This window comes from Mastacembelus armatus, chromosome 21 (assembly GCF_900324485.2).
Source record: "Mastacembelus armatus chromosome 21, fMasArm1.2, whole genome shotgun sequence".
NCBI classification, from domain to species: Eukaryota; Metazoa; Chordata; class Actinopteri; order Synbranchiformes; family Mastacembelidae; genus Mastacembelus; species Mastacembelus armatus.
The window spans coordinates 23064201-23089099 of record NC_046653.1 but is presented as its reverse complement, the minus strand read 5'-3'; the positions used below and the strand labels follow the sequence as shown (position 1 = coordinate 23089099).

The 24899-nt window shown below is 41.7% G+C and overlaps 3 protein-coding genes across 3 annotated transcripts; 2 read left to right on the top strand and 1 right to left on the bottom strand.

The window, feature by feature from the left end:
* The first annotated feature begins 5136 nt into the window (after positions 1–5136).
* On the top strand, positions 5137–6343 carry LOC113123743 (trace amine-associated receptor 13c-like). The gene is made up of 2 exons (XM_026295998.1): positions 5137–5309; positions 5527–6343. The coding sequence occupies exons 1-2, from the start codon at positions 5137–5139 to the stop codon at positions 6341–6343; spliced, it is 990 nt and encodes a 329-aa protein (XP_026151783.1).
* A 3044-nt stretch (positions 6344–9387) lies between these two features.
* LOC113123714 (trace amine-associated receptor 13c-like) lies at positions 9388–10594 on the top strand. The gene is made up of 2 exons (XM_026295957.1): positions 9388–9560; positions 9778–10594. The coding sequence occupies exons 1-2, from the start codon at positions 9388–9390 to the stop codon at positions 10592–10594; spliced, it is 990 nt and encodes a 329-aa protein (XP_026151742.1).
* A 3421-nt stretch (positions 10595–14015) lies between these two features.
* On the bottom strand, positions 14016–15137 carry LOC113123759 (trace amine-associated receptor 4-like). Its single transcript, XM_026296024.1, has 2 exons — positions 14977–15137; positions 14016–14832 (listed from the first exon to the last, which is right to left on the bottom strand). Exons 1-2 carry the CDS (start codon positions 15135–15137, stop codon positions 14016–14018), a joined length of 978 nt encoding a protein of 325 aa, XP_026151809.1.
* Between the last annotated feature and the right edge of the window lie 9762 nt (positions 15138–24899).

Sequence of the window (24899 nt, the reverse complement as noted above, 5' to 3'; positions counted from 1 at the left end):
TCCAGAACAGTGTACAGAGAGCACATCAGGTCACTGAGCAGCCAACAACCATTTATAAGCAAAATCTGAAACAACATCATTGGGGCAACAAATAAATCTGACACAGCCAAAGCGAGGACGAGGAAGTTGGTGGGACTGTGGAGCTGCCTGGAGAGGAAGACCAGCAATATATTTGTTAGTGTTTACAGTATAAAATATCATTCAAGCAATTATAAACAATCAGAACAACATTTTAGAAATATGACACTTATTATTTCAAATAAAATATGTGAATACTTGAAGTGTGAGATGGAGATGATGACCAGCACATTGAGAAACACAGTGAGCAGAGAGATGGTGCACACTATAATGTAAAGGAATATGGTTAAAGCATAAGGACGCAAAACTCTGCTGCAGGAGGAGTTGAGTTGTGGAAAGCAGAGTTCAGTTTCCTCCATCATCAGAGAAAGAGGAGAAGCTGCTGAGCTCTGACAGCTCTCTGCCAGAAACTCTGTCATATACTGGAACTGCTCTCTCTTCTTTTTCCACATCCCTCCTCCCTCTTTGTCTCTGGTGACTTTTGTCAGCAGTGACTAAACTTATACTTTGTTATATTACTTCTTTATCTGTCTCTTGCAGAATGAAGAAGTGAAACTGCAGCTGTGACCCTAATGGATATTTCTAATGTAAGTGCAGTCTCAGATTAGACTCAACAAATGCAAGGAATTACAGCGATTTGGGGAATAATTCTTCTTCACTATCCTGTGTTGGAGGAAGTGCAGATTACAGAGGGAGGTCCATCCAAGAATAGGGTCTTGTCTCTTTATAAAGTTGAAAAAAAAAAAAATTGATGACAGCAAAGTAAATAGGGCACTAGGAAAGAAAAAAACAGATGGGATGAAACCTGAAAGACTACAGAAAAACAAAAGGTAATTTAAAGTAAATATTACACAGATGCTTGAATATGAAAAAGGGAAGAAACAAAACAAAAAAACCAAACAAAAAATAAAGAGCCAAAAGAGAACTGAGAATAGTAGTTGTCAGGCATCTAAATAGACCTATCTGAAATACAGTGCAGGTGCAATGATACTTTAACCTGACAACCTGAATGATTCCTTTATGTTTTAGCCATCGGTAGATCAAAAATTTCACTTAACCTGTGGAGGAAAAAAAAAAAAAAAAAAAAATCAGCATTTAGTCGGTGGACTGGAACATATTTTTGAACATTCATGGTTCTCAGCTGACACATCCCAATGCATTTGTTGATCCTCTGATTCTTCCTCTTAGTTCACATTTATAGTTTTGAGTGAAATGTTTTAAGAGCTTTTGGACAAATTGTTATGTTTGCTACACATGTGTAAGTCCACCTCTGGATGAGACACATCAACTCTGATATAGATATAATTAGGCTTTGTATGTCTTGTAGAATGATTAGTCCTTAACTGTATTTTTGAAAGGGGAGATATGGGCACTTGAGTCAGACATAGATAACCCCACAATAGTTGTAATTAGTAAAGGTTGACATTTAACATCTCTGAAAAGGGCAATTACCCCTAAAGGGAAAATATTTCTTCAGGCATAGGGTTGAAAATACCAGTATAAGGAATCTGATTCATCACTACACGTCTCACTTTAAAATGACAACCTCTGATGAAACTCAATTTAGGATGTCAAACTAATACAGACTTTTTTTCAGTTTATCACTGATTCTGTTATGAAATGGTGGTGTGACGGTGGTGAAGGAGGAGAGATAGGACCCAGATGCGGAACATAAAATGTTTATTATTATCCAGGACTCAGGCACAAGAAAACAAAAGGTTCCTGTCCAGGGACGAAACGCCACTCTGGAGGGAACGGGCAGGCAAGCAAGCAAATAACAAGCACAGGTGTCAGGGTTGCTGCTGGGGGGTTTGAAGTCGGACCAAGGATTACGCCCACTCTAGTATATCAAGTGCACAAACGAAACTTTATTCAAAACAGACAGAATTCAAAGAAAGCCAAAATATGAACACAGAAACCAAGGGACATAGGCACACAAGCGAGAGGGACAAGACAACATGAGCCAAGGGGACAAGACAGGAGGGTCAAAGCCACACACACACATTCGGGAAACACCTCAAGGAAGGTGGAAGTTCAAGGGGGACAAACGTCTGGGTCACGCACACACCGGGGACACACCAGACTGCAAGGGGGAACAAACACCAAACAAATAAACAAGGGTACAAAGGTCTGGGGTCACACACACCAGACTCCACACAAACAAACAAGGGTCAAAGGTCTGGGGTCACACACACCTCGGAGACACACCAGACTCCAAACAAGCAACAGGGGTACAAAGGTCTGGGGTCACACACACCTCGAGGACACACCAGACTTCACACAAACAAACAAGGGTACAAAGGTCTGGGGTCACACACACCTCGGGGACACACCAGACTCCACACAGACAAGGGTCAAAGGTCTGGGGTCACACACACCTCGGGGACACACCAGACTGCAGGGAAACAAGCACACGGACTAAAGGGGACAAAGCAGGAGACACACGACAAGACTAAGACATGAATGAGGCAAACATGAACACCAGGGAGACAAGGCATGAACAAAGGGGACTAAACATGAACACCAGGGAGCTAAACAGAAGCACGAGACATGGTGAAAAACACATACAAAACCTAGGCAGATAACTTAACTTAAACGAGAAGGTCGATGAACAGAAACCAAGGAGAAAAACCAGACGTGAAAAACAAAGGCAAAGCAAACTTGAAATCACTATCTTGGAGGAGCTTCAAAACAGCGTGGCTGGGCAGTGATCGGCAGAACAACCGCATGTGGCAGATGACCTGGCCAAGAACTGTGACTGAACAAAGGTATAAGAAGGGAAGAACACAAACGAGGCATGGGTGAAAACAATCAACTAATTGGATCAAAGTAAAGTGGAACAAGACAGAACAAAACCAAATCCTAAGGAACCTACAAAATAAAAGCAGAAAACAGGAACTCAAAACACAGATCCTGACAACAGGGAGGCAATGCACTTCTTCATCCACGGTTAAGGGGGTGTATGTAGACAGAATTGAGGACTAATTAACACTGGTGAAAACTATCAACTAACAAGCTGCCCATAACTAAACTAGGGAACACAGGAAACCAGAACATCAAAATAAAAGTCCGACAGGAACAGAAAACCTATGCTCCTAACAGTACCCAAGGTCCCAACACAAGGTCCAGGGTGGGTGGGAGGGGGTTCGGGGGGACAGGCTCTCAGGCAGGTGTAGGTCTGATGCCTTTTGGGAAGATGGCCTCTCAGGCAGGCGTAGGTCCGACGCCATTCAGGAGGACGGCCTCTCAGGCGAGAGAGGAATAGGTGCCACTCTGACTCCACAGCACTGGACACTGGCTCCGCAGTGCTGGACATTAGCTTTGGGTCTAGCTTCTCCATGCTAGACTCTGGTTCTGGTCCTGGCTCCACAGTGCTGGCCTCTGGATCCGCAGCTGTGGACTCTGGTTCTGGTTCTGGCTCTACAGTGCTGGCCTCTGGCTCTGCAGTGCTGGATTCTGGTTCTTGTTCTGCAGCACTGGACTCTGGCTCCACAGCGCTGCACTCTGGCTCTAACTCTGGCTCAGAAACTGGTGACTGGACCTTAGTGTGAGCACCCTCGTCCCGACGCCGAGGGACCGGAACTGGCTGGACATCAGCACGGAGAACCCTGCTCCGCCACCGAGGGACCGGAACTGGCTGGACATCAGCACGGAGAACCCTGCTCCGCCACCGAGGGACTGGAACTGGCTGGAGTTTGGCCTGGGTGCCTTTACCGTAACTCCGGGGGACTGGAACAGGGGACTGGACCTCGGCACGGATGCCCACGCTCTGCCACCGAGGTGCGGGAACTGGGATCTGGCGTGAACCCTCAGCAGGGACGGCCACAACAGCTTACTGAGGTTCTTGATACTGGGAAGGGACCTAAGCGGGAATGGCGCACTGAGGTTCCGGACGCTGGGCAGCAAGGAGGGACTGTTGCTGGGCAGTGAGAAGGGACGCTGGCTGGGCAGCAAGGAGGGATGCTGGTTCTCTGGACTGGGCAGCGAAAAGGGACTCTGGTCTCCTGGGCTGGGAAGCCAGGAGGAACTCTGGTGACTGGGACGCCAGAGAGTGGGACGCCCGAGACTGGAACGCTGGAGACTGGAACACTGGCGGCTGGAACGCCGGGAACTGGGACACTGGAGAAGGGGACGCTGGCGACTGGGTCGCCAGAGACTGGGACGCTGGAGATGGTGATGCCAGGAACTGGGACACTGGTGACTGGGGCACCAGGGACTGGGACACTGGCGACTGGGACGCTGGAGGCTGGGATGCTGGCGAATGGGGTACCGGAGACTGGTAATCCTCGGCGGACTCCAGGCAGTCGACAAACAGCCGAAGGAGCCCCATGCTCATTCTCTCTTCGGGCATCCTCCCCTCACCGTCCGCTGGGTCCATTCGTGGTAGAAAACAAAGGGTTCCTGTCCAGGGACAAAACGCCACTGGCGAGGATAGGCAGGCAAGCAAATAACAAGCACTGGGAGACAACGCACTTCTTCATCCACGGTTAATCAACTAATGGTATGACAAAGAACAAAGGAAGGCAGGGGGTATATGTAGACAGAACTGAGGACTAATTAACGCTGGTGAAAACTATCAATTATCACGAAACAAAGCTGCCCATAACTAAACTAGGGTACACAGGAAACCAGAACATCAAAATAAACGTCCGACAGGAAAGAAAACCTATGCTCATAACAGATTTATTCATGAATTTCCTCAACTACAAAGAATACAGAGAATCTACAGTATCTGTATTTCTTTATCTCACTGAGGAGATGGTGAATGCTCACATGCCCCCTGCTAGGTCTTAAAACCGCTTTGTTTGGACTTTGGACTGTGGTACATTGCAGTACTTACTTTGTGCTCAGACACAATCTACATTTTATAGTTTGGCCACTTTCTTCCCCACCACAGAGAAAGGTGAGCACAGAATGCATAGTAATTAAATCTCTAAAAAGAGAAAAACAGCAGCACGGCTGAGAAAGAAGGAGGAGTTAGAGTTAAGGAAAGCGATAAATCAGGTGCATGAGGCAGATTTTGCTGCCAGAGCTCAGCAGCTTCTCCTCTCTCTGGTGATGGAGTCCTTGGAGGAAACTGAACTCTGCTTTCCACAGCTCCTCAACTCCTCCTGTGTGAAGCCGAAAAGTTCCCAGTTTGATACTATGCTGACTTATATTATACTGTCCTGCATTTCTCTGCTCACTGTGTCTCTCAATCTGTTGGTCATCATTTCTGTCTCCTATTTCAAGTACCCAAATAGTTCATTATTTTTTTAAATCATCAAATAGTAATAGCAATGTAATAGTTTATGATAAGGGCAATAGCAATTAACTGATTCATACTGTGAAGAAAGTCATTTTTTCCCAATATTTTGAAGTTTTTAGTCCTTGCTTTATCTGATTTTATCTGAATGTTAAGTGATATTATAAATAATGATAAATACATTGCTGGTTCTTTTTCTCCAGGCAGCTTCACTCCCCCACCAACCTCCTCGTCCTCTCTCTGGCTGTCTCAGATTTCTTCATGGGGCTCCTTACGTTGAGTAAAATTATGCTCATAGAAGGCTGCTGGTATATTGGTGACGTCATGTGTTCTCTTGGTCAGTATCTAGAATACATCATTTCTTCTGTCTCAGTAGGAACCATGGTGCTCATATCCATTGACCGTTATGTGGCTATTTGTGACCCTATGCATTACTCCACCAAAGTCACTCAAAAAAGAGCTAAGGTCTGTGTTTGTTTGTGTTGGTCATGTTCTGTGATCTTCCAGAGTCTGATTCTGATGGAAAACCTCATACAACCAGGCAGGTATAACTCCTGTTTTGGAGAGTGTATTGTTGTCATTAATTACATTGCTGGAGTAGCAGATACTATTTTTTCCTTTATTCTTCCCATTATTGCTATTGTGGTTCTGTATATGAGAGTATTTGTGGTGGCTGTGTCTCAGGCTCGTGCCATGAGGTCTCACATTACAACTGTCACAGTCCAGGGTTCAAGGAAAGTAACTGCTAAAAAATCTGAACTCAAAGCAGCCAGGACTCTTGGTGTTGTTGTAACTGTGTTTCTAATGTGTTTTTGCCCATTTTATTGTGTCTCTCTTTCAAGCAAAGATGATTTGATGAATTCTTCATCTGCTGCCTTTGTATTATCTCTGTTCAGTTTTAACGCCTGTCTAAACCCTCTGATCTATGCCTTATTTTATCCCTGGTTTAGAAAATCAATTAAAGTCATTGTTTCACTTAAAATACTGCAGCCTGACTCCTGTGAGGCCAATGTAATGTAGAGAGTAGTGGTGTCTGAAATGAAATTTTAACATAAGAGACACATTTTTAGAAAAGGTAATAGACAACTGGGAAAAAATGTAGAATTCTGAACTGAGAACATGTAACATTTGTATAAACACTTTCACATACAGATCATACACGTGAGCTAAAACAACATGAACACTGATGCAAATAACACTGAGCTGGTTTTCCCAAGGTTAACAGAGGGCTTGTGTGCTGTCTGGGTTGTATTCTTACTAACATTATTTGATATTTCATGAAAATGTATTTAGATTATATTATTATTATATAATATATTATAATATATATTATAATATATATATATATATATATATAAAAATTGTAGACAATGGAAGAATAAACATGTTGAAATACGTGTAATTATTTGACAACAAGCAAAAAGGAGGGACTCGAAGCTTATTTATTTGTGTGTGTGATTGTTTTCTGCAACTCTGTGTTGACAGCTGACCAATCATAATTTCATTTATTTATTAAAATGGTAGATAATAACAACATGTGACCATTTTGTGGTACATAGAAAAATATATATTTCCTTAACTATTTTTGAAAGGGAGACATGGGCACTTGAGTCAGACATAGATAACCCCACAATAGTTGTAATTAGTAAAGGTTGACATTTAACATCTCTGAAAAGGCTGAAAAGGGCAATTACCCCTAAAGGAAAAATATTTCTTCAGGCATAGGGTTGAAAATACAAGTATAGGGAATCTGATTCATCACTACACGTCTCACTTTAAAATGACAATCTCTGATAAAGCTCAATTTAGGACGTCAAACTAATACAGACTTTTGATTGTCTGTCCTCGCCGAGTGGCGTTTCGCTCCTGGACAGGGATTTTGTATGTGTGCCTGAGTCCTAGTGATCCCAGGGAACTTTGATTTAGTCATGAATTTCCTCAACTACAAAGAATACAAAGAATCCACAATATCTGTATTTCTTTATCTCACAGAGGAGGCAATGGTGAATGCTCACATGCCCCCTGACTGGACCTATAGCACTAGGGGAGAGTGTTTTCTCCCTGGGCCTCAGGTCGATAAGTGGTTTATTATGGATAAGTGGTATATTATGTCCTGGAACAGCAGAGGCCCTGGGTGTCCTAGTTGCTGATAGCAGCATAGATGCTAGTCAGGGTCTTTGGTCTGGGAGTAGGTAGGTGTGGTCTAACAGAGGTGCTCTGAGGAAAGACAGGTGTAGGTAGTGGCCAAGGTGGTCGAGATGGTGGAGTTTTAATTGATTGAGAGACAGAGGTCATGCTCCTCGGTGGCAAAGGGGGTGGTGTTTGCTGGGCGGATGAATTCACTGGCAATAATACCTGTGACCTTGCTAGGTTAGGAGTAAGAGGCACCATTTTAATTCCTGATTTCACCAAGGTTTCTAAATGATTTGGAAATCCCATTGGTGAGGCTGGGGATGGAATGGACAATGATGAGTCTGCAGAGGATGTGGATGCAGCTGGGGGTGCCCACGGCATTGGAAGGGGCACCAATGGAGTGCTGTCGAGGGGGGATCCTTGACTGATGAGGGGCCCATTGCTGGTGAGGTATGAGTGCTTTCTTCACTCTTTTCTTCTCTCAGAGGAGCCTTTGGCTGTTCAGATGGCCGTCCAGACCCAGTCTGGTGCCTCAGAGAGTGGAGGAGGTTATCCGTTAGCCGTCCAGACCCAGTCTGGTGCCTCAGAGAGTGGAGGAGGTTATCCGTTAGCCGTCCAGACCCAGTCTGGTGCCTCAGAGAGTGGAGGAGGTTATCCGTTAGCCATCTCACTCCACTCCTGCTCAGGCATGGGCCCTTTCCCTTGAACAGGTCGTCACGCTGCAAAGACAAGTTGAAATTATCAATGAGCTGCACTCCTCTTATCTCACAGGTCTTGGACAGCCATGTGTTCAATGCAAGCAGCCGACTGAATTTTTGAATCCTCCTGTCGATGTTTGGGAGAGGTCCACTGACAAATGACTGGATTTTCAGTTTGTCAATGTTCTCTAATAATTTAGAGAAGTCCTGTTTTAAAACTTCTGATTCTCCCTTTCTGGTGTCCACTGCACCCACATGCAGGATCACCTGTTTGACTTTGGTGTTTTGAGATGACCTGCGGGAGGAGAGCTGCTATATCAGTGACCATGGCACTTGGGTAGGTGCATGTAATAATTCTTCTGTTGTTTATGTCATTGATAGCACCATCTCCAAGCAGCAGGATATCTCTGTCCTTCACATTTGTCACAGATTCTATGTCTCTGTTTCTCTGACTGGCTCCATGGCTCCTGTTTTTAAAGTTATTGCTTTTATGGTTTTCAGGCACAGCAGACATTTCTTGCTCAATAAGATTTGGTTCAGACAGTGGTTGAAACCTGTTACTGAGCTGTATGTTTGTTGATGCTACATGTGCTCCTGGGGTGCCACCATTCTTCTTTCTAATTCTGTGACGCTTTGGCTTGGCACCACGTTTATGCCAGGTGGCTTCATTTTGATCAATTCCCACTTTTGAAAGTTTTGGGAAAGACACTGTATCGTCCAGGTTCAGAGTAGCGTTTTGATCAACATAACACTTATTATTGATAGTAGGTTTTGGCTTCTTACCACTGGGTCTGAACAAAAGCGTGTCATGAAGTCCTTTTTCAGATTCCAGAGCAAGAATATTCATTTGTAACACATTGATTTCCTGAAGATATATCCAGCAGTTTTGGCACAATGTGTTTTCTTTTCCAGATGTGTTGAAATATAAACGATCCATACTGTAGTCACTCAATAGGCCAGATTAGTTGTTAAAAAGAAAATTAAAATCCTCATTAAAATTCAATAATGTTGAATAATGTTAAAAGTGTATCGTAAAATCATTGGGTAAAAAAATTTAATGAAAAGGAATAAAAGCTGGAAGAAGCAGACAGAAGCAGGAGCAAGCAGAAAAGCATCTGCACTCTTCAGAAGCAGGAAGTAATCAAGGAGGAGGTAGAGTTAAGGAAAGAGATAAATCAGGTGCATGAGGCAGATTTTGCTGCCAGAGCTCAGCAGCTTCTCCTCTTTCTGGTGATGGAGACCTTGGAGGAAACTGAACTCTGCTTTCCACAGCTCCTCAACTCCTCCTGTGTGAAGACGAAAAGTTCCCAGTTTGATACTATGCTGACTTATATTATACTGTCCTGCATTTCTCTGCTCACTGTGTCTCTCAATCTGTTGGTCATCATTTCTGTCTCCTATTTCAAGTACCCAAATAGTTCATTATTTTTTTAAATCATCAAATAGTAATAGCAATGTAATAGTTTATGATAAGGGCAATAGCAATTACCTGATTCATACTGTGAAGAAAGTCATTTTTTCCCAATATTTTGAAGTTTTTAGTCCTTGCTTTATCTGATTTTATCTGAATGTTAAGTGTTATTATAAATAATGATAAATACATTGCTGGTTCTTTTTCTCCAGGCAGCTTCACTCCCCCACCAACCTCCTCGTCCTCTCTCTGGCTGTCTCAGATTTCTTCGTTGGGCTCCTCATGTTGATTCAAATGATGCTCGTAGAAGGCTGCTGGTACCTCGGTGACGTCATGTGTTCTCTTGGTCAGTATATAGACTACATTATTGCTTCTACCTCAGTGGGAACCATGGTGCTCATATCCATTGACCGTTATGTGGCTATTTGTGACCCTATGCATTACTCCACCAAAGTCACTCAAAAAAGAGCTAAGGTCTGTGTTTGTTTGTGTTGGTCATGTTCTGTGATCTTTCAGAGTCTGATTCTGATGGAAAACCTCATACAACCAGGCAGGTATAACTCCTGTTTTGGAGAGTGTATTGTTGTCATTAATTACATTGCTGGAATTGTAGATGTTATTTTTTCCTTCCTTCTTCCCATTACTGTTATTGTGGTTCTGTATATGAGAGTATTTGTGGTGGCTGTGTCTCAGGCTCGTGCCATGAGGTCTCACATTACAACTGTCACAGTCCAGGGTTCAAGGAAAGTAACTGCTAAAAAATCTGAACTCAAAGCAGCCAGGACTCTTGGTGTTGTTGTAACTGTGTTTCTAATGTGTTTTTGCCCATTTTATTGCGTCTCTCTTTCAAGCAAAGATGATTTGATGAATTCTTCATCTGCTGCCTTTGTGATATCTTTGTACTCTTTTAACGCCTGTCTAAACCCTCTGATCTATGCCTTATTTTATCCCTGGTTTAGAAAATCAATTAAAGTCATTGTTTCACTTAAAATACTGCAGCCTGACTCCTGTGAGGTCAATGTAATGTAGAGAGTAGTGTTGTCTGAGATGAACTTTTACCATAAGAGACACATTTTTAGAAACGGTAATAGACAACTGGGGAAAAATGTAGAATTCTGAACCGAGAACATGTAACATTTGTATAAACACTTTCACATACAGATCATACACGTGAGCTAAAACAACATGAACAATGCTTTCATTTATTTATTAAAATGTTAAATAATTAAAATGTTAGACAATAACAAAATGTGAACAGTTTGTGGTAAAGAGGAAAATATTTGATGACCCCAAGCTCTGAGTGAAGAGCAATATTGTCATATAGTATTTTTTTTTTGTGGGTGTTCCATTGTATATGTTTTTATCTGTATAATAACTAATATTGGAAATTATTATAAGTATATTGCAGGACTTTGGCTCCAAGCAGCTTCACAGTTCCCCACCAACCTCCTCATCTTTTCTCCAGTTATTTCCGATTTCCTCATGTTGTTTTAAATTATACTCAGTGGCAGTTTTCTTACAAAAACATAAAAAAAAATAGTAAGTATAAAAGTTATGAACATTCTGTAAAAAAACAGCAATAAATAAAATGTATTTGGAGACAATAAATTAAAGAAAAAACCAACTTCAGCTGCCTTAAAAAGATGTTGGCTACCCAATGCAGAGTTTTAGTGCACCTTGTCATTGAATTCTCTGAATTCTACAGGAGGGATTAACACCATTCTTCCAAAAGATTTTCCATTTGTTGTTTTTATGATACATCTGTCCAAAAGTGCCAATAAGTGTTCAACTGCATGTGATCTGGTGACCCTGAAGGCCATAGTGAATGAGTCACATTCATTCAGTAACCACTTGTGGTTGGTGTGGGATTGTTATTGTGAAAGAAACACCTCTCATCAGGATAGAAATGGTTCATTGTAGGATAACGCTGATGACTCAGAACAACTTCGTATTCATTTACAGTGACACATTCATCTGAGGGGACACGTGAATCCAATTCAGGTTTTATATAACATAACAGAGCCAGTGGACTGAGTTTCCTCTGTCAAACATGCACACACAATTATCAGCTTGTTAAAAATACTGTGAAGAATGGCTAATTTGACTATATCACTACTCTGTAGAGTAGTATTAGCCCCACTAAACTCTCAAATGCAAATTCATATTTGTAATGAGCGGTTTATGTCCTGCAACCCTATAGATCAGAATCAAATAGGGCTGCTGAACACTGGTCAGCAGTGGTCAGCTTGATTTCTTCTGGACTGTTATTAAGAATCAGAGTCCCTCAGGACAAATATCATGTCTGTGTATTTTTAGTTATTCAGGTAAACCAACTTGATTATAATGAGGTTAGTACTGGGGTGTCATGTTTCTAGACAGTGCTATTGTCATATGCTTTGTCTCTGACCATTCTTTACTATGCATGTCTAAGTCTCAGCACACCTGTGCCTCATTCCTTATTATGCATTTCTGAGTCTCAGCACACCTGTGTCTCACTGCTTATGCATGTCTGAGTCTCAGCATGCCTGGGTCTATTTTCCTACTACACGTGTCTGAGTCTCATTCCTTATTATGCATTTGTGAGTCTCAGCACACTTGGGGTCTCATTCCTTACTATGCATGTCTTAGTCTCAGCACACCTGTGTCTCCATTCCTTATTATGAATGTCTTAGTCTCAGCACACCTGTGTCTCCATTCCTTATTATGAATGTCTTAGTCCCAGCACACCTGTGTCTCCATTCCTTATTATGCATGTCTTAGTCTCAGCACACCTGTGTCTCCATTCCTTATTATGCATGTCTTAGTCCCAGCACACCTGTGTCTCCATTCCTTATTATGCATGTCTTAGTCCCAGCACACCTGTGTCTCCATTCCTTATTATGCATGTCTGAGTTTCAGCACACCTGGGTCTATTTCCTTACTATGTATGTCTGAATATCAGCACACCTGAATCCAACTGAGATTTTAAATGCCTCCCTGTGGCATAACAGAGCCAATGGACTCCCTCACTGTAGAGTTTCCTTGATGTATGCCACACACACGCTGGCAAACGTGTCAAAAATACAGTGAAGAATGGCTAATTTGACTATCACTTTTTTCACTGCTCTGTAGAGTAGTGCCTGTGTATTTGCCCCAATGAACTCTCAAATGCAAATTCACATTTGTAATGGGGCTGCTCAACATTTTCAGACCTCTGCACTTAAATGTGACCTGATTAGATTTTGGTGGTCAGATTGATTTTTTTCTGGACTGTCAACTGGCATCCCACAGGACAAACATCATGTCTGACACACCTGTGAAGCAGTTTATTTTCCTGCCAAGAAGATACATTTTTTGAAAACTTTCCTCTTGGTTTCACTTCATAAAATACTTACAGACTACCTTGTAGAGATTGAAGAGAGAGACAAAGTTCAAGGCTGAATAAAATATATCATGTGTATTTTGACTTACCATTCATATTCAGGTAAACCAACAGGATTATAACTGGGATTAGTACTGGGGTATCACTTTTTTAGACAGTATTCTTTCTATGCATTTCTGAGTCTCAGCACACCTGTTGGGGATTTTACTGATTGCAATATTGATACTGATACTATTTGTCAATAATGACACTTATTGATATTTATTATCATACCATTTTTCAGAATTTGGTGCAATAAATAATGGTGTGATATGAAAAGATGTAAAAAGGTCATAAGATAAAATTAATGACAGAACACATTTCTCTTATCTACATTTAATTTTCTCTTATCTACCAAAATGTAAAAAAACAAATGCAATTAGAATTTATGAATGCACCATGCCATCCCACTGGAAATGGTTATTTTTAATCAGAAATCACTATTCATATGATTTAGTTTCCTCTATATTTCAGGCTGCTAGCACACATACCATACCTGGGCAAAGGTCGGCTGACAAAAACATTACTCTGCCTGTGATGGACTTTCACTATATGTTTCCAGCAGTTATTTGTATTTCTGACCTTACATGCAAAAGACTTGTTGCTGCTGTTTTGAGTGCCCATCCTTGCTGCTCCTCAGTGAGGTGAGACCTCCCACTTACCGGCTGGTGCCTGTAATAGTGGTGCTGCTGATGATTTATTACAAGAAGACTGTGTCCCACCTTTCTAACTACAAACTGAACTACATGCACAGAAAAAAGAAACCCTTTGCCCTCTTCCAGGGTCTTTAAACATTTTGATGCTGATGTTTGTTTTTGCAACAGTGAAATAGAACATTCATATTAATAGAATAGTAATAATTACATTTTTTACTCATAACTTCTTTTATTATTATTATTATTATTATTATACATACTACTTTCAGTACCATCACAATTATCTTGTGTTCTGAAATAAAAACATGAGCAAATGTCACATTTCAGTTAGTTAGTTAGTCTCTGTTTGTTGCCTACAAAGTGTCTTAAGATTTCATGTCTGTGGTTCGACACTCTACAGTACATTTGTGTCACATGAGCCAGGCTGCAGTATCTTCAGTGTGACAATCAGTTTAATAGATTTTGTGAACCAGGGGTAAAAAAGGGCATAGATTACAGGATTTAGACATGAGTTTAAATAAAACAAACAGATCACAAGAGCAGAAGCTGAAGTACTGAGCAGTGTGTCTTGACTTGAAATTGAGAGAGAAAAATATGGGCAGAGACACATAAGAAAGACAAGAATAACAACACCAAGTGTCCTGGCTGCTTTCATTTCAGATTTTTTAGCATGAGCCTTCACTGAACCCTGGACTGTGACAGCCTTAATGTGGGACCTCATGGCACGAGCCTGAGACACAGCCACCACAAATACTCTCATATACAGAACTATGATGACAGTGACAGGACCAATGAAGGACAAAAACATATCAACACGTCCAGCAATGTAATCAATAACAAAAACACATTCTCCAGAGCAAGAATTATACTTACCTGGGTGTGCCAGGTTATCATTCATCAATATAGCACTACAGAGTCCTGCTAATATCCAACACAGCCAAATACAGACCTGAACTCTTTTTTGAGTGACTTTGGTCGAGTAATGCAGAGGGTCACAAATAGCCACATAACGATCAATGGATATGAGCACCATGGCCCCTATTGAGGTAGTGGTCAAAATGTAGTCTAGATACTGATACACAGTACACATAACATCACCAAGGTACCAACAGCCATCTATGAGCAAAATTTGAAACAATAAGAGAAACCCTATGAGGAAATCTGACACAGCCAGAGAGAGGATGAGGAAATTGGTGGTGCTGTGCAGCTGCCTGGAGAGGAAAGACAGCAATATATTTATCATTATTCACAATATAAATGATCATTTCAGCAGATAAAACATATAAGACATAAAATTAAAACATTAGTTACAAACATGACAATTTTTCTTATAAACTGATAAAATAGGTGAATACTTGAAGTGTGAGATGGAGATGATGACCAGCAGGTTGAGAAACACAGTGAGCAGAGAGATAAAGGACAGTATAACATAAGTCACAATGGTTAAAGCATAAGGACGCACAACTCTGCTGCAGGAGGAGTTGAGTTGTGGAAAGCAGAGTTCAGTTTCCTCCATCATCAGAGAAAGAGGAGAAGCTGCTGAGCTCTGACAGCTCTCTGCCAGAAACTCTGTCATATACTGGAACTGTTGTTGTCTCTCTTCTTTTTCCACATCCCTCCTCCCTCTTTACCTCTAGTGACTTTTTTTGAGGAGTGACTAAACTTTGAGTTTTTTTATTACACCTTCGCCCCGGTGTGTCTCCCGTGCTTGCTTCTCCCTGTTCTTAAATAACTCCTGGCTAAATCTTGTGTGCTCTCTGCAAATGGATCCTTCTCCTTAGAATGTGTCATACATTCAGACACCTCTTCCCTTATTATCATGTAATGAATACATGAGACAATGTTCAGTGTTGTTCTGTGTTGGGGAACAGCAAAGCACAGATATGTTTTTACTTATACAGGGCACGATATGGAGGGAAGGGAGTGCAACTACAACTACAGCTGTGATAACTATTATGCCATGAATGCTGCCTTGGCCAAGTGGCCACACACGAGACTATTACTGTTAGCCTTGCAGAAGTGGGACCTCCAAGACAGAAATACAATATTATCACTGCAGGCAAAACTTAAGGATATGTACTTTGTGTTAAGAGCAACAGTCAGTCTGGCCTCTCACCTGGGTCCAGTTTCTGTGACTACCAGAACTACTGCCACTGCCAACTGCCTGTTTGCTTGGAATTCCAATTAAGAAAAACCAAATGAACAGATTTCAAAAAACCTGAACCACCTGGTTGAATTGGTTGTACACAAATGTAAATAAACTTGTCTTGTGGGCTGTTGCCTGTCATACTGGGGCTTCTGATGTGTAGCAAGATTATAGTGTCCTACAAGCAAACTATTAAAAGAACTACATGCACTTAGTTAATAGTAAAGGAAACTCTTGCACTGAATCCCTAAAACATTCAGATGTTGCTGCAACCAGTTCTGCCTCCTCCAGCCAGTGCTGCCACTCTTCCAAGGCCTGATTGATTGCTAACAGTTCCCAGTTCCGTATATCTTAATTCCACTCCCCAGGGATTTTTTATGTGACAAAATGCCAACAGTGATATTTATGGGCAGTGGATGCCCGTTGTGACAATACAGCCCCTATTCTGGTGCATGAGGCCTCACTTTCACCACTTTCTGTTTCCATAGCCACACCAAGACTAAGAGATCTATCCTTCTTTTCTACCTAAATGAAGCCCACTCCAGTAGGAAATGGTGACGTTGGAGAAAGCCTCACTGCCAGTTATGTATTTGCTCATGGCCTTCTTCTCTGGTCTTGCCAAAGAGAGACATACAGGAAGTTACGATGTGCAGTGGTGAAGGAGAAAGCGTGGGACCCAATTGCTGGACAGACAAGTTTTTTATTTTCTCCCTGGAACACTTCAGGCACATAAAAAAATAGTCTCAATAGTAACTAACCTGCCACTTGGTGTGGACAGACAAGCACACGAATCTCCACCACTCAGTGTCAAAACAACAAAGTCCAAACTCAGATACTCAGCGGGAAAAACACAAAGTCCAAAACTCTGCGGGGAAGGCCTTGTCATTGCACTGAGGTTCTGGAAACTGGGGCTCTGCAGACTGATTCTTTCAGCGTGGTGGAACAGTCACCAAGGATGCAGGACTGGGGACTCTGGCGAAAGGCTAGTTGGGGACTCTGGCGAGATTCTGTATGTGGATTGTTGCCATGTTGTTGTTTGGTAGATAAGCACTGGGAACTTTAACTCTGTGCTGCTCCTCTGGCAGCTGACATGGTGATTGTATGGTTTTATCCATGGGCATCCTAAGATCAATGGCTCCTACAGTGACTAAACGATATGGACATTATGAAGCATGTAATTATTGAGCGCCCTCCCCTCTTGGAAACTGGTGTCTATGCCAGACAGTGCTGTCCTGCAAGACATGTCACAGGGTCAGCTGGACTTTAGGAGGAGCAGGAAGACCCCAGTCCCTGTCTCCATCCTTGTAGACGAAGTAGACATTGTGGACTCCTACAAATACCTTGGAGTCCACATTAACAACAAATTGGACTAGTCAAACAATACAGATGCACTCTTCAAGAAAGGACAGAGCAGACTGTTCCTTCCTCAGGAGACTGTTCCTTTGGCGTGTCCAAAAAACTACTATGGAACTGCTGTCTCTCTTCTTTTTCCACATCCCTCCTGCCTCTTTGCCTCTGGTGACTTTTTTTCAGCATCGAAAAGTAAAGTTATACTTTCTTTGATTACTTCATGTCCTCATCAGGTGTTTTTCAACTCCTCTTCCTCTTCTTCTCCTTTCATACAAATATGTGAAAATGCTCCATGTTGCTGTGTTGGGCAACAGCAAAGTACAAGGATATAACCAATACAAAACTATTGATTAAGTAATAAAAATAAAAGCACAACAACAATCAAAACAACAGTTAACTAGTTAAAACATATTTTAAAAAGTGTGTTTTTGATCAGCTGATTTCTTAACAATAGGAATAACAAGAAGACTGGCATTTTGAGATTGGAGCTATGGGGTAGGATGGTAAGGTTGTAAAAGAGATGGTAGGTAAGAATGAGAAATACTGTGCATAGATTAGTAGACTTTTAAAATCTGCCCTTAAATGAATTGATAGTGAAGAGAAGCCAAGACTGCTCAAACCTCATAGTTATTATTCTGGCCACTGTGTTTTGAATCAGCTAGAGACTATTTGGGAACAATCTCCAAACCCTCCTGTCACAGTCTCTGAATTGGGGACCTGTGATACAGCTCTTGATGGGCTCAGGTGTCTGGACCATTACAGTCATTTTTTTGGACAAACATTCAAGGCAAATATCCAGTTTTCAGTGTCTCTCCACAGTTTTGCTGCAAAGCTCTGTGCTTGGCCCACTTCTCTTCTCCATCTACAGTATCAGTCTAAGATGTGGATACACTTTCTCATTCAATTCAACGGTGAAGTGTCTCCACACCTTTGACTGGTAGTGTATACCACATCCCAAGTTTTTAGTTTTAGTGGATATCAGTGTTTTTTAATACCAGAGCTTGTTTTGTTTTTCTCTTTTAAGGTTTCACTTTTTCTGTTGTGGCGTAGAGGGGCGGGGCTAAGAAGAGCGCGGTTACTGCAATCTGCATAGCAACGAGAAACACCTGGCTCCACCTGGGTGACCATGGCTGGTAAGCTAAGTCCGTCTCTCTGCTGTTGTGTGTTTTTCATTTTATTTTTTCCACACAGTACTTAGCTGCCTGAGCAGACAGTTGAATTAGCTTTTAACTAGACTAATTATCTAAACTAGTTTTGGCACAGGTCCGCATATGCCTTGACCCTAACGTTAGGTCTTAGCTAGCTAGCTAGCTAACGCTTAGCTACCTAGCTAAAACCCGTTGGACATTATTAAGCAGTTTAAAAGCTAACAGCTAACGTTAACTTCATACTGGCCTAATTCTGATGGAAAAAAAACATTTTGGAGCTCCAGATAGCTGGGCTAAAGTCATTTTTTAATATGCAAATTATATGAGACATGTAGTAACCACGTTCTTAAGCCTTTTGGGTATTATTACCTTTTTTAATGCCTTTTTTTCAGTACACATTCTTCAATGTCAGTGTTTTATGTGTAGGTTCTGATTTTGTTTTCAGTGCCAAAGTTTAACTGTCTCCATAATGAAAAACAGAAGTTTTTACTGTTATCATTACTAATCATTACTTAATGTCATTGTTAGATTTAAAACCAGTTTCTTTTTTAAAACACTTGTTTGAAGAGCAGGTGTTCAGTTTTCAAAATTCATAATTAATCTGGCTTGAAATCCCCACATGAGGGAGAAATGTTAGTTTTACAAGACAAATTTACAGAAATTATAAAAGTGTCAGTTTGAACTGTCCTTCCTACAACTGCACCACGTGATATGACAGGCAGAGTGGGACGTTGAACTTGGCTAAGTTGCTGGTTCTGCTTTTTGAATGGTCGCGTTTTATTATTTGGAGTTTTCTGGTGTTTTTCAGTTATTTTTTTGTAATTTTTCTGTTATAATACAAATGACATTCGTCTGAACACCGACGCTGGCAGGGTCTCTGTCTTAGTACGGATCTAGTGCAGTCTCTTTCTCTAAAATTTAAAAATCAAGTCAGAAATCTAGGGGTAATCATGGACTCAGACTTGAACTTTAACAGCCACATTACATCGATAACATCGTCAGCATTTTATCATCTCAAAACCATTGCCAGAATCAAAGGGATCATGTCTAAATCAGACTTGGAAAGACTCATCCATGCATTTGTCTCTAGCAGGTTAGATTACTGCAACGGTCCGTTCACAGGGCTCTCAAAAGGAGCTGTAAGGCAGTACATTCAGAACGCTGCTGCTCGGGTCCTGACTAAAACCAGGAAGTACATCCACATTACTCCTGTTCTCAAATCTCTGCACTGGCTTCCTGTCTCTCAGAGAATAGACTTTAAAACAGCACTGCTTGTGTATAAGTCTCTTCATGGCTCAGCACCACAGTACATCTCTGACATGTTGTTGCCATATGAGCCATCTCGAACTCTGAGAACATCAGGGACAGGCCTTCTGCTCGTGCCCAGAGTCAGGACTAAACAGGGAGAAGCAGCGTTTCAGTTACATGCAGCTAAAACCTGTAATAGTCTTCCTGATGATGTTAGACAAGCCTCATCTCTGGCAATGTTTAAGTCCAAGCTAAAAACCTTTCTTTTTAATGTGGCATATAACATATGACAACTGACAGTGTTTTATCCAAAGTGATCTGCACTCATTTTCCTTTAATATTAATTTCACTTTTAATTCTTGCTTATGTATTTTTAACTTGTCTTTTATTTCTGTAAAGCACTTTGAATTACTGCTATACTGAATTTGTGCTATATAAATACACTTGCCTTGCCTTCTCCTTGCCTTACTCACGGGATCTTTTCTGACCATAATTGAATTACTTGTTGGACCAGACTGAACAATATTATCTATAGCCTACCTCATCAGCACATTTGCCCTGTTCTCCATTCATTTTCCTGACATCATATTTTGATTTCTGTCCTGTGCCCATTGTTTCTTATTCTTGGCTGCCCATTGTTTCTGTCATTTCTGGCAGGATCCAAATTTTATGGTTGTGATCCATCGTATATTTGTGAAAAGACATTCTCTAATTCATTGGTTTCATGGTCCATCGTCTGTGATTTAGACGATAGCTTGTTTACCCCATGTTATGTCATAGTTATTTAATGTCTCCTACTGCCAATCCAGTGAATGTTCAATAATTGCTTTTCCCAAAATCATAAATACAGTGATTTTTCCTATGCTCCAACCTACTCCAACCTGTCATATGCACTAAAATAACATTGAACAGTCCTTTCACAATGGTGAAATTACCACTTTAAATGATGGAAGAGTTTGCATACCTTACAGATCTATTAGGGTTACCCAAATTGGACCCAGGTGTGAGATCAGACTGACTGTTTCCAAAACCCTTATGTGATATCGGTAACGGTCTGGTGTGTGGACACTTTGACAACAGGCGAAGGTGTGGGCCTTTGCGTTTACATTATAAGCTTATCCAGCATTCATAGCACAATAGTTATCATAGCTGAAGCTGCACTCCTTTAGTCCAGCTCATGTGCTAATCATGGGCGTAGTTAAAAACAGCTGTGACCATGTTGTGATGTGCTGTTCCCCAGCACAGAGCAACATAGAACATTGTCTCATGTTTAGATGAAATGAGAATAAGGGAAGAAGAGATGAAATAATGGGGAATGCCTGAGGGAGACAGATGAAGAAGCAGCAAAAGAAAATATAACGTCAGTCACTACAGAAAAAAGTCACCAGAGGCAAAGAGGGAGGAGGGATGTGGAAAAAGAAGAGAGACAACAGTTCCAGTATATGACAGAGTTTCTGGCAGAGAGCTGTCAGAGCTCAGCAGCTTCTCCTCTTTCTCTGATGATGGAGGAAACTGAACTCTGCTTTCCACAACTCAACTCCTCCTGCAACAGAGTTTTGCGTCCTTATGCTTTAACCATATTTGCTTACATTATACTGTCCATCATCACTTTGCTCACTGTGTTTCTCAACCTGCTGGTCATCATCTCCATCTCACACTTCAAGTATTTACATATTTAACAGTTTATTAGAAACGCTGTCATGTTTCTAACTAATATTTTTTGTTTTAGTCATAGTTTGTTATGCTCTGGAATGATATTTTATACTGTAAACACTAACAAATATATTGCTGGTCTTCCTCTCCAGGCAGCTCCACAGTCCCACCAACTTCCTCGTCCTCGCTTTGGCTGTGTCAGATTTCTTGGTGAGCCCCCTCATGTTGTTTCAGATTTTGCTTATAAATGGCTGTTGGTTGCTCAGTGACCTGATGTGTTCCCTCTACACTGTTATTGACTATGTTATTACAACTAGTTCAATAGGAATCATGGTGCTCATATCCATTGACCGATATGTGGCGATTTGTGACCCTCTGCATTATTCCACCAAAGTCACTCAAAAAAGAGTTCAGGTCTGTGTTTTGCTGTGTTGGATATTATCTGCACTCTGTCACAGTCTGATGATGCAGGATAACCTGTCAAATCCAGGCAAGTACAACACCTGCACTGGAGAGTGTGTGATTGTTATTGAATATGTTGCTGGACGTGTTGATATGTTTTTGTCTTTCATTTTCCCCATGACTGTTATTGTGGTTCTGTATATGAGAGTATTTGCAGTGGCTGTGTCTCAGGCTCGGGCCATGAGGTCTCACATTACAACTGTCACAGTCCAGGGTTCAGTGAATGTTCGAGTTAAGAAATCTGAAATGAAAGCAGCTAGGACTCTTGGTGTTGTTATAATTATGTTTCTACTATGTCTCTGCCCATATTTTTGTGTCACACTCACCAGCCAGGACACACTGATCAATCAATCATCTGCTGCCTTTGTAATATGTCTGTTCTACTTTAACTCCTGTCTAAATCCTATGATCTATGCCTTTTTCTACCCCTGGTTCAGAAAATGTATTAAACTCATTTTTACACTTGAGATACTGCGACCTGGCTCCTCTGAGGTCAGTGTAATGTAGAGATTATGGAGTCACTGATTTGAAATTTTGAGACACTTTGTAAAATAGTTGAAACCTGCAATTCTATTTTAAGTTCACACACATTTATACTGTGTCATATAAAAAAGTAATATATTTCTGAAATAATTACAATCTTAAAATATTTTATCCAAACATGGGTAGTGACTGTGAAATTCATTCTTCTTTTTATTTATGTATTGTTTATTAAAAGTGCATAAAAAATAGAAGATCTGTTAATAACAGCTCAAGGATAAATAAGAGCATTTGTTTAAACCCATTCTATTCATTCCTGACCCAAAATCAACATCCAGATGTTTATAAACCAGAAGAGTGCATTAATTTCCCTTATTCTTTCTAAGTGCATGTACTTCTGTATGTAATATTAAATTTGGTTTTAGCACGCAGAAATCAGGAGCATCAGTATTACACCAGGAGATCTCATCTCACTGAGGACGGGTGCAAGAGGTAACAAGGTAACAAGATTACCAGGATTTCTGACATTCAAGAGATGAAACTTATGTTGAGTCAGACAACAACAGAGAACAGCATTTGTTGGCAGCATCTTTTTGAAACAAGTTTGCACTAGAAATTTTCAAACATGTCCTTATTGTGAGCGAACCAGAGTATGTCTGCTAGAAAAACAACTCTGAATAATCACATACCTTGCTGAGAGGAGAACTAATTAGCCAAACACTGCATTGGTTGACGAGCCTTGTGATAACAGAAAGTTAAGCAGCTGAAAGAAACATGGACAATGACAGGCCTCATTCAGAAAATGATTAGCTAAAACACTAAAGATTGCAAAACTATAGCACATACCAAAATTAAGGGAGGTTTAAAAAAATGGACTATGGAAGTGCATGAACAGTGATTTAACTCTTTCATTAATCATTGTGTGTATCAAAAAACATCAATATAGCACAGTATGTACAAATGTAAAGTACTTAATGTGTAACATCCTTATGATGCATTAAAATGTCAAACAAGTTGTTTTTACTTTAGTTATATTTTGAGGTCATGCCAAAATCTTGTACACACAAACTTGATGTTGGTTTATTCGGGTGACATTTTCAGTGGTCAACTGCAGTTTATGAGTATCGGGTAGTCCGTTAAATAGTTCAGGTTTTCTGAATTTTGCTGTAAATTAAGTTGGTGAGTCCAACCACAAGATTGTTAGAATAATATATATTTTTTTTTCTCAAAACCCTCTGAATGGCCTAAAAGAAAAAAGGCAGCCCCTCTTCCCATTCTGATACTGAGCTCATATTTGAATAGAAAGTCCACAAGGCACCACCTTAACACAACATGCTCATACAATTACTCCAGGGAGTATAAGTCTTATTTGTCAACAGCTGTCCCATTCACTTGTGGTGAATCCCGCTGCCTGCGATTCACTGGATCTGTGAATCATTTTAACCTCACTTTATCAAATGCTCGACTAAATGTCTTCTCCCCAACTTGCTACACTTTTCTCTTTCTCTCCAAATAAATAATCTAATTGATCTATTAATGTGTGGCAAATGATAACCTGCATTCCTTGAAATAGGACAGATTTGTCATGACACTGTGACACAATCAGTATTCACATGCAGGCTTTAAAAGATCCATCCATCCATCTTCTTCCGCTTATCCGGGGCCGGGTCGCGGGGGCAGTAGCCTAATCAGGGATACCCAGACCTCCTTTTCCCTGGACTCTGCCTCCAGCTCTTCCGGGGGGACACTGAGGCGTTCCCAGGCCAGCCAGGAGACATAGTCCCTCCAGTGTGTCCTGGGTCTTCCCCGGGGCCTCCTCCTGGTGGGACATGCCCGGAACACCTCCCCAGGGAGTCGCCCTGGAGGCATCCGAAACAGATGCCCGAGCCACCTCAAATGACTCCTCTCGATGTGGAGGAGCAGCGGCTCTACTCCGAGCTCCTCCTCCATTGGAGGACCGAGCTCCTCACCCTATCTCTAAGGGAGTGCCTGGCCACCCTGCGGAGGAACCTCATTTCAGCCTGTCAGTCCTTTCGGTCATGACCCAGAGCTCATGACCATAGGTGAGAGTAGGAACGTAGATTGACCGGTAACTCGAGAGCTTCGCCTTCTGGCTTAGCTCCTTCTTCACCACAACGGACCGGTACACCGACCACATTACTGCCGCCGATGCCCTGATCCGTCTGTCAATCTCACGTTCTGTCCTTCCCTCACTTGTGAACAAGACCCCTCCACTTGAGGCAGGATCTCTCCCCTGACCTGAAGATGGCAAGCCACCTTTTTCCGGTTGAGTACCATGGCCTCGAACTTGGAGGTGCTGATTCTCATCCCAGCTGCTTCACACTCGGGTGCAAACCGCCCCAGCACACGCTGGAGATCCTGGCTCGATGGAGCCAACAGGACAACATCATCTGCAAAAAGCAGAGATGATGTGTGGTCCCCGAACTCTACTCCCTCTGGCCCCTGGCTGCACCTAGAAATTCTGTCCATAAAAGTAATGAACAGAACCGGTGACAAAGGGCAGCCCTGCCGGAGTCCAACGTGCTCTGGGAACAGGTCTGACTTACTACCGGCAATGCGGACCAAGCTCCTTCTAAGTTTGTACAGAGACCGGATAGCCCTCAGCAAAGGGCCCCAGACCCCATACTCCTGGAGCACCTCCCACAGGATGTCACGAGGGACCCGGTAGAATGCCTTCTACAAGTCCGCAAAAGACATGTGGACTGGTTGGGCAAACTCCCATGGGCGGAAACCGCATTGTTCCTCCTGGATCCGAGGTTTGACCACCGGC

Bases quoted from the DNA above. Each gene is read 5' to 3' on its own strand.
- LOC113123743 (XM_026295998.1), top strand. From the start codon at position 5,137: ATGGAGTCCTTGGAGGAAACTGAACTCTGCTTTCCACAGCTCCTCAAC. The intron at 5,310-5,526 runs GTACCCAAATAG...CTTTTTCTCCAG, and splicing joins ATTTCTGTCTCCTATTTCAA to GCAGCTTCACTCCCCCACCA.
- LOC113123714 (XM_026295957.1), top strand. From the start codon at position 9,388: ATGGAGACCTTGGAGGAAACTGAACTCTGCTTTCCACAGCTCCTCAAC. The intron at 9,561-9,777 runs GTACCCAAATAG...CTTTTTCTCCAG, and splicing joins ATTTCTGTCTCCTATTTCAA to GCAGCTTCACTCCCCCACCA.
- LOC113123759 (XM_026296024.1), bottom strand. From the start codon at position 15,137: ATGGAGGAAACTGAACTCTGCTTTCCACAACTCAACTCCTCCTGCAGC. The intron at 14,833-14,976 runs GTATTCACCTAT...TTTCCTCTCCAG, and splicing joins ATCTCCATCTCACACTTCAA to GCAGCTGCACAGCACCACCA.